Below are 9,878 nucleotides of genomic sequence, written 5' to 3'. Positions count from 1 at the left end.
AATGTTCTCCTCCTACGCCAGGGTTGCCAGGCAGAATAAAAGTATTTATTTCAGTGCAAACAAACACCCAAGGGAGAAAATATCTCGAAATGACTGATGAGTTATTTGTGTGTTGGGCTGGGGAAACATATACCTCTCTTTCTCTTCACTGAGGTCCTCCAGCACCTTTGTCTGTCCAACTTCCCTATATTATCCTTATAGGGATGATGAAACTAGAAAATAGTCTCCATCCCTTTTCTGTATGCCAGGCAGGATGCCACTCAGCCTGTCCTGGGTCTCCAAGTTTATAGTGATCACGCTGCCATGATGGGGAATCCTGCCCTGCCAGCGCAGCAGGAAGGGCAGGCTTACAGCCCCCTTCAGTACTGCTACCTTAAATTTGTCAAGGGGATCGTATTGATCTTATTGACTAGGTGTTGGAGGGGGCAGTGGGATTCTCCCCAGCAAGGCTGCTGAGCATGTGCAGATCGGAGGACGGGAAAAGTGCAGCCTTCGAGGCTCGAGCATGGCCTTTAAATCCAATCACCCACTCGCTTTCTAGCCCCAGGGCACGGCTCTGTGGTGTGTGACGGACGCTTCAGTTGCCAGTGGGGTGAATGGCTGAGTTGGGGGCTGTCCTCTCAGGCCCCACCCCACGCCTGCCGGGCTACCCCTCGGTCCGGCGGGGCAAGCTGGAGCTTGGCAGGTGCACGCCCGGCACGTGAGCCGGGGAACGGGCCCTGCTCGGGGTTTTCGTGCCGCGCTTCTAGCCTCTCGCTCGGCCTCCTGGCCAGGAGCAGCACCTGGGGCCGAGGAAGCCGCTTCCCCAAGGCGCGGGTGCTGCCCCGCCCGCGGAAAGGGCCCGGGCCGTGGGAGCAGCCGAGCCAGCAGGAGCCGCTTTCAGTTTTCCTTGAGGCGGCTGGTTACTGTTTAACATCCCCACCCACGTTTCAGTTTGTTTAGTAAATCGATCTGATGCTCGGGCTCAGCCTGGTGCCCTGTCGCCATTGAGCAAAGTTAATATCCCCCGCTCGAGCATATGGTAAAGGCTTTGCCAGCGAAACCAGCCCAGCTCCCGCGGCCCGAGCGGGACCAGGGGCCCCCAGGGGGGTGGCGGGAGCCGTTCCCGGGGGATGCTGCTGCCGCCGCCGCCGCCGCCCTGACTTGCCGAGCTGCGACGCGAGAGGCAACGGAGCCGCGGCTGTGCCCAGCAGGTAAGTTTCACTTGTGAGCAGGGACTAACTGAGCGCCCCTCCCCCGCCACGCCGCTGCCCTCGCTTCGCACAGTGCAGCCGGGTTCCCGGCCCAGCGCCCCAAGAGCCGCCGCCGCCGCCGGTTGGCTCGGGCCCGGGCCAAGTGCAAACGCGAAGAGCGGCTCTGGCTGCGGGAGGGAGAACAATGGTTTCCGGGGGGGTCACGTGCCTCTGGGCGAGCTGAAGAAATCCATGTTGGGAGGGTGCAGCTGCAGGTTGCGGGGGCTGGGCCGCGGGAGGCCCGCAAGGCTTTTAACGTGGCGCGCAGGGAGAAAGCGGGGCACTGGGCTGTGGAGAGAACGGGCAACGCATTCCCAAGACTCCGCACTAGAATTGTCCTGATAACAAGAGAGGGGAACCAAGCTGTACAAAGGAAATGTGTTACCTTGCTGAGTTCCGGGCCTGAACCTCGTGATCATACGTGAAGTGGGCTGATTTATTATTGTAGGGTTGGTGATCAGAATGACACTTGGGAATGACGGAGGGCCTTATCAGGGCATGCTAAAGCACGCCGATTCTTTTTCAAAGGTAAAAACATTGTCACATAGGCGGGAGAAAAGGGGAAGAGCAAAGAATTATCTGGATTTCACACACAGATATATGGTCAAGTTTTAAGGCCTACCAGTGTGTGCAGTCGAAATGACAGAACAATTTATGGTGCAGTCTATGATACTCGCTTCCAGTAGTTGGCATGGGAAATAGGTTCAAATATTTTATTCAACATATACTGTGCAGCAAAAATAACACCATTCTTCAAGTTAGTTTTCACATTGACTATGGTCAATAATATTCCATCTCCATGCTAATGTGGAAAATTTCATTATATAGCTATCATTGTCTTTTTTTTGTACTGTTGATTGTATAATATGTATTTTTGAGTTACTGTCATTTCCCTACTACATTATTTTAAAGTGTCATCCATATTATTGAGTTTCTGAAAACTCATTGTGTGAGCCAGATTGATTGTATTAAACAGTTTTCCAGGTTCCTGAATTTCTTGATTTTAGGATTCACTTAAGAGTGATTGGAGGAAAATATAAAGCACTAAATAATTCCTATGCCTGTTAAAAGTTCTATTTTGGAGTTTATGCAACATGCCTAAGAACAGTGGTTCTCAAACTTTTGTACTGGTGACCCCTTTTACATAGCTAGGCTCTGAGTGTGAGCCCCACCCAATAAATTAAAAAACATTTTTTATATATATTTAACACCATTATAAATGCTGGAAGCAAAGCGGGGTTTGGGGTGGAGGCTGACAGCTCGTGACCCCCCAGATAATAACCAGGACCCCAGTTTGAGAACCCCTGCCTAAGAGAAATCTGAAACTTTCAATTATATCCAGGTGTTGATAGAATATTATGAACAAGATATTGTTGATTTTTTCTTTTTATTATGAGAGAAATGATGGAAAACCTTTAAAATGGTCTTTTGTAACAGTCTACACTTCTCATCATTTCTCTGTCTCCGAAGGTTTGACAGGAAAAAAACATTTTAAAAGGCTATTCATTGTCTGGTACTCAGTTCCCTGTCCCTCTCCTCCTTTCTCACTGATGCATACCAGCCCTCACTGTGGCTCACCTCATACACATAAAAAATATAAGGTGTTGGACAAGATCGTAATGCAGTTATCTTGTTCAGAATGTTATCTTTCATTTTAGCAACTCACACATATGGAATATACAGTTTCCTCCACTGGCTCCTTAGCACAAAGCATAACTTTACCTAAAACTTATTCTTTATAAGAAAGGGGACATTCTGGGTCAAATTCCATTTTGTTACATTAGTGTAAATCCAGAGTAACTAATAGGCCTAATTCACTGTTTTGCTACAGCTCTTTTGTGCCATAAAGCCATCTTCCTAACTATACTCTTCAGCATAGGAGGAATCTCAGGTAATGGGAGCCAACATAGCAGCTCTATGCCACCCTCACAAGGTAATCCCCAGTACAGAAGGTGTGGCTGGAGAAAAGGAATCATGATTAGTGTGTGTGTGTGTGTGTGTGTGTGTGAGACCTGGCAATTACTTGACCAGTCCCTTACGGATGTGCACAGTCAGACATAAATTATATCAGCCCTGAGGCTGCTCTAATTTCTACTGGAGATTGATTTGGATCCTGACCAGGGTGAGGGTGTCTCAAGGTAGCGTAAAGACATCTTTGCCCCTGTGCCTCCTCAGGTCCTCTGCCTAGGATATTCCACCCCCCTTTCTTACTTGATTTCAGTTGAGTTGCTGTGCGCCAATGTAAATGAGAATTTGGATGTCAGTTTGCTTGAAGTGACTTGTTCAGAATTTTGGTGAATATATTTGTTTAGCTACAAAACCTATGGCTACTTTAATCTTCTACTGACTTAGTGTATAAGAGCCTGATCCTGTAATGGTTTGAGTACAGTCAGCTCCCATTGCCTCTCTCAGCAGGCACTCAGATTTTTCAGTATTGGGCCTGAAAAAGAGGGCCAATAGATATTTTTGATGTTGCATATTTATATATCCAGTATTCTATGTTCTTCTACATTGCTTTTTTGTTAGATATGGAGAAAACAAAAAGATGTCTTAGGCTTTTATTAATTCTTTTATAACATGTAAGATCACCAGTAAAATCAAACTTTTCTTTAAGGCTTCCAAAAATTAGTAACACAGTAACTGGAATTTTTATTAATAGCACTGCAAAAAGGTGGTTCCATCTGGGGAATTTCTGAGTAGTCATTAAAACATTGTGATTTGCTGCTTTTATAACAAAAATCTGTTATGTCAAGAATAAGGATAAGTATGATATGCAGATAGTTAAGAATCAATCACTGGTATGATGCTGTCATTCTGAGCCAAATAGATTTTGGTTTGGACCTCTTTAAAGTAAAAGGGACAACTGCACTCCATTTGTTAATTTCTGCACCGTGCTCTAGACTGTGTATTTCATACCCTTTCCCCCTCTTTCTCTCCCTCTGTGCACAATATCATACAGTAATAGAGCTTATGTATCGGCTATTTGATACCTTACTGGTTAGGCTATTTAGGGATCACACAACCTTAATTTTCAATGGTAGTAAGGGCCCTTTGCTAGCTAGATTTACAGTTTATAAGGTTTTAAAGATCTCTTGATTAATTTCTTTTCACCTGTTATTTAATTAAGCAACTCAGCTGTATGGAAGGCCAAATTTTGCTTCCTAAGTAAGTTCAAAAGCGGGTGAAGAGATCCTGTTTACAGTGACGTTAAGAAGGAAAATGTAGGCAGAGTTGCATATGTTGTATCTTACACAGCACTGATTCTTGTTGCTGTCTGATACATAGTGTTTGATGGCTACATTGTTCCACTGTTTATATAGACTGTATTGGAAGGTAAAGATTGATACTATTTTGTGATTGTGAGTTCTTAACATAGATGGTGATTTTTTTTATATCTGTTATAAAAAAGCATTCCATAAGCAAATGGTATTTGTAACATACTATATGTTATATTTAACAAAGGTACCCACATTACACACAACTTGTTTGGGGTATGCATTATTCTGAATCACACCTACATGTTTTACCTTTTTAAAGTATCCTTATCATTGTAAAGTTGGGATGATTTGCATCACAACCAGAAAATGTGCTTAATGAGAGCATTTTTGACATGTAAGAGATGTTTTAATGCATCCTTCAACAGCTTTGATTCAATCAATTATTCTTCATTTCAAAATTTCAGTTAAAAAACAACTAAAAATCAGGTTGGAATAGTGTATATAATGTCATAGCTGAAATCTATCAAACTGAAAGGCCCAGGATACATTTTCAAACCTTTTTCAATTGTCAATTTAAGTTAATTGAAAATGAAAGGTCTTGGTTTCAGGATTGGGCCATTGAAATGCAAGCATGCTGCTTTCATTTTGTAGAAGGGCAATCTCCCGCCACATAGGTATTTTTAAAAGGTTCATTCATAATTCTCCCTTCACACTTCTATTGGAAATGACAGAATTCATTATTCTGAGCTCCTGAACTATTTTTCTGCAACTCGGGTGATGAATTGTATGAGATTTAGTTCACAATATGACATGGCAGCCCACAAGATTTTAAAATTCTCAGGGCTAGATCCTTCCCTCTGTGGCACACCATTGGGAAGAGTCTAGAGTCTTAGTCGAGATCCTCTGCCCCAATCTCCCATGAAGTAACAGGGAAGGTTACAGCATTTCTAAAAAGGGGTCTGGAACTCAGGTTTGGTAATTCACCAGAGCTTTCCAGACAGCTAACACAGGCAGCAGCATCCACTAGCCAGAGATGCTTCCTGAATATTCAACCACATATTCCCTACTCCATGTCCACAGTAGTTTCTGCAGTGTTAAAATATGATTGTCTTGCCACTTGCTCCACTGGGCTTCTTGAGCTTGCACCCCCTTGGTGAGGGTTGAATATACCCCTGGACTCTGCTAGGCTCGTTGGGTTTGGCTCATTCTTGACTGCGGGGGGGAAAAACAGTGGTATCTTCCAAACACCACCCCGCTTGTGGCACTAAAATGATCCATCACCCAGTAAATTGTGTAGATCTGTGTCATAGGTTTCTCCCCCACTTGGAGCTTTTGGGTTCACAAGATGGGGACCTGCATGGACTCCCCTAAACTAAAATCCTAGTTTAGATTTGATACGCTGCCACCAATCAGTTTTCTAAGTGTCTGACTCACTGCCTGTTTCCCCAAACTTTCCCTGGGGAACACAGATTCAATCTCCCTGAATCTCTACACACAGGGAAGCAGCCCACTTCCCCCCTCCCTCTCTCCTAGCCACTCTGGAGAGAGACACACCGATTCAACTCTGTGAATCAACTCAGGAGGAACTCACTCTTCCCCCCTCCCCTTCCCTTGAATCTCCACAAGAGAAGGAATTAACCAAGTCCAAAGAAAAGAAAAGAATTTATTAAAAAGAACAAAAAAAGAAAGTACACTATCTCTGTCATACCAGGATGGAACAATACACAGAGTCTAAATTATAAACCTGGAGAGAACTTCCCCTTTCTTTCTCAGTAAAAGCAAAGTACAGCAATAGAAATAAAGAGATTACTTCAGCAAAACACACAACTGCCAATGCAGAAATAAAAGTAAAAAAAATACTAGTTCGCCTTTCTAATACTCACTAGACTGAATAGAAGAACAATACTGCAGAAACCTGGGAGGACTTGATTAAGATGTCTGGACTCCCTTAACTCCCAAGAGAGACTCTCTCAAAACAAAAGAACAGAAAAAAAAACTTCCCTCCACAGAGATTTGAAAATATCTTGTCCCTGATTGGTCCTCTGGTCAGGTGGTCATCAGGTACTGCTTGTTAACCCAGTACAGGTAAAAGAGACCTTAACCCTTAACTAACTGTTTATGACAATCTGTGATCCTCCCTTTCCTTTCTTACATGATATTGAATTGTCTGTTTCTGAGCCCTGCCTAAACTGCCCTGTAAGTGGACAGGGGAACAAAGGCATTCACTGTCCAAGTCTTTCTGATATGGCTTTTGGTATGTCAGTATTGATTGTTTTATTTCTTTGTGAAATATACCAAACTGACAACTGCCTGGAGAGATTAAAGTCCTCTAGTTCACAGAACAGGTAAAGTGGGGGAGAGCAACAGTACAGATTTGCCTACACTGCCTCAGCAACACACTTCATTCTAGGGATGAAGGGGAGAGAAATTCATGTCCATTGCATCTTTGCTAAGACTGCCGACAAGGATTCCAGGGGTGTTTATTTTTGGAATGTGGCGGTTCATCTGTTGAGAACTATACTGGTAGCAACTCATTTCATACAGGCTGCCAAATGGGCATTAGTTGCCAGACATTAAGTTGTTATTACCTTGGGCTAGATTTGAACTGGTAGCCTAGAGGAAAGCCTCCATAATTCCTTACAATCACATAAATCATTGACGATCCCATTTCAGTACTGGCCATCGAACTGAGTGGTTTCTTAAAATCTCTTAATGGAAATGGACTTCCCTTTTGGAGGCTTTGGTCAGACAGACATACAATGATTCTGTTAGATTGATTTGATATCTTTTGGGTTGGCTACCAGTTCAGTAATTTTTTATGATGTTCAGTTGCTCTTCAGTCTGCACTTTTGAGCATGTCACCAGGAAAACTGAATTAATAATCTTTTGAACTATGCAAATACAGTGGTTGTTTTTAATTGTTGAGCAGACATTGCTGATAGGTGATGCCTATATAATATGTATGTATGTTTTCTCTGTTGCTATTTAGGGTATCAGTTACTAGTTTCTGTTTTGGATGTTTAGATCCCAAAATTCATTGCATTCTTTCATAAAGAACTATATTTTTAAGAAGCTTTCACTATCTTCCGAGTGTCTTGTCACAGTTCACTTTTAACATTTTTCTTACTCTTCTGTTGTTGCTTTTGACTTTCATATATTTTTCTATTATTCTTTCTCTTTCCTTTGAGCTTCAGTGAGTTTCTGTATTAATATTAAACATATAACTGTAACACGTGGTTTAGGTGAACTTGGAGACACATTTTTTAGCCTCAAACAGATTTGAACTGCCAGAACTTGTTCTAACATACATTCAAACCACAGCACTAGAGTATCATAACAGGAATAATTTTGGCAATGACAATGCTGTTGACAAAAGAAATAATAAGAACAAAGACAAGAGATACCATCAGCTTCAGCATCAGATTCTGCTTATTGTTTTAGAATCTTGTAGCTAGATAAATAACCCCATCAAAAAGGTGTGCTTAGATTTAAGTCAATACAAGGAAAGTCTAGTCATTACATCGAAAGGAAAAGGAATATACACAAAAGTGGAACAGAAGGTCCTGTATTAGAATTTGCACAGAAGATGATACAGATGAGAAATGACTGGAAAAATAGGGGGATGAGGGTTAAGGATGGGGTGAAGAATTTACTGATGTGAAAATGTGGAATTAAATTTATTTGTTCGACCTAGCTTCTGGATGAAAAATATTTTGGAGTGAACTTTTTTTATTTTTTAGTGTGGTAGAATTAGGACCTACTCTTAAATTATTCACAACATATTTAAAACAAACGGACTTGATATTCTGCTTCCTTTTATCAATTTATTAATATTGAAGATAGCACCATAGAGTATAAAGCCATTATCCTTGCCCTGAGGAATGATCTAATCTAGATTAGAAACAGGAGTTGAGGGCATTCAGCACTTCACAGGATCAGGCCTTATTAAGAGGATGAGCATCCCATAGAACTAAAGGGTATTTTTTTAATGGTTGGTAGTTTCTTTGGTAAATTTTAGTATTTGTGGGGAAATGGCAAATGCAGCCTTGGAGAATGAGAACCTCTATTTGTAAGGTAGATACAGCATAGGCAGGAACAGTGTAAGTTTCTTCATACTGCTCCAAACTATGCCCCAGTCCTCAGCTGGAAAGGCCAAGAAGGTAATTCAATCTTCATGCTGTCAGTCCTTCTTCACCCTGCTGTAACTGCCAACAAAGGAAATTGTAATGGTGCATTTTATGATTTGGACACTTGTCCACAAGAAACTTGACTGAGATCAGCAACTCAATTTAAATTTTCAACAATATGTTGGCTAATGGCAAAATTTGAGAACAAGCAATTCTACTCTAGTATTGTTTCTTTCAATAGGAAGGCAATAAAGGCCCTTTAAAAAAATGAAGAAATATGGGAAACTTTAAATCAGTAAATTTGTAGCCCAAGGACAAGGAGGCACTAAGTGGGTTACGAAAAGCAGGAAGCAGCTGAAAAAGGAATTCAAATTTTAACAAAAATTTCACCATGAGTTTTGTACGTATACAATTTAATAAGAGTTTTTATCTCCTTTTACTCTAATAGGTCAAGTAATTTATTTCCTGAGATGTATTTGAAGTTGAAAAAAATAAGCTCGAAAATGAAATACGCTGCCAGTATCCTGGCAAAGATCACTCCAAGTATGTATGGTATCATACAGAGTCAAATGAATGTTTTAAAATTAAGTTATATAATGTAGCAAAATCCTTGGCAGGAAGAAACTGAGCACAGCTCAGACTGGTTCAGAGAATAATAACAGCCTACTGCAGCAAATAGTTTAACCCTTGGCATGCTACACCTTTAATTACTTCACTTTTTAGGCTAGACCCATTATTTCCCACCAAGGTAGTAGCTGATCAGGGTGCATCATATAACAGCTGTAGCCAAGTATGTGCCTAATTGTTAAAACCCTCATGATGTTAAGGTGATTCAGCAGTCAGTCAAGACCATGTAGGTAAATGGACATTCAAAGGTTGTTGACCGTTTGGTACCAACAGTGGCTTTGCTCTGAAGAGTGACTATAAAAATGGCATTTTCTTATTCAATGGCTGTGATCTCTGAGAGTAATCAAAGTAATAGCTTTTATATTTTATCATCAGTCTGTGGAAAAAGTCTTCTCCCACTCAGGTCGATGTGATTGAGGGGGAAAGCCCTAGTCATCTCTAGGTCTGACCAAACAGTCCAATAACAAAGAGCCCCAGAGGAGGGTTGTGTGGTACACTTTTGTATACAGACTATATCTGTAGGATTAAGCCCTGACCCACAACTACAGTTCATTTAACTGTGGATGAGCACAGTAGCCCCATTACCATCACCTAGATGAAGAACCTGACTTACCCTGTAGTCCTTCAATGAGAGAGAGGGCATTTTCTTAGGCATTGGGGAAACTGTCTTACTT

The 9,878-nt window shown here is 41.8% G+C and overlaps 1 protein-coding gene across 2 annotated transcripts in view; it reads left to right on the top strand.

Annotated features, from left to right (window-relative positions):
* Positions 1-623: 623 nt before the first annotated feature.
* The window catches only part of HNF4G (hepatocyte nuclear factor 4 gamma), a 79,226-nt gene continuing 69,971 nt past the window's right edge, over positions 624-9,878 (top strand). The window contains exon 1 of one of the 2 annotated variants that reach the window (XM_045007875.1): positions 624-1,193. In XM_045007875.1, coding sequence (XP_044863810.1) covers positions 1,019-1,193 — 175 coding nt within the window. In that variant the 5' untranslated portion in view covers positions 624-1,018. Of the gene's footprint in view, positions 1,194-1,517; positions 1,761-9,878 lie in introns of those variants that run through there. The other variant, XM_045007878.1, reaches the window with a different exon arrangement.

This window comes from Mauremys mutica, chromosome 2 (assembly GCF_020497125.1).
Source record: "Mauremys mutica isolate MM-2020 ecotype Southern chromosome 2, ASM2049712v1, whole genome shotgun sequence".
NCBI classification, from domain to species: Eukaryota; Metazoa; Chordata; order Testudines; family Geoemydidae; genus Mauremys; species Mauremys mutica.
This window is presented reverse-complemented; position numbering and strand designations above follow the sequence as displayed.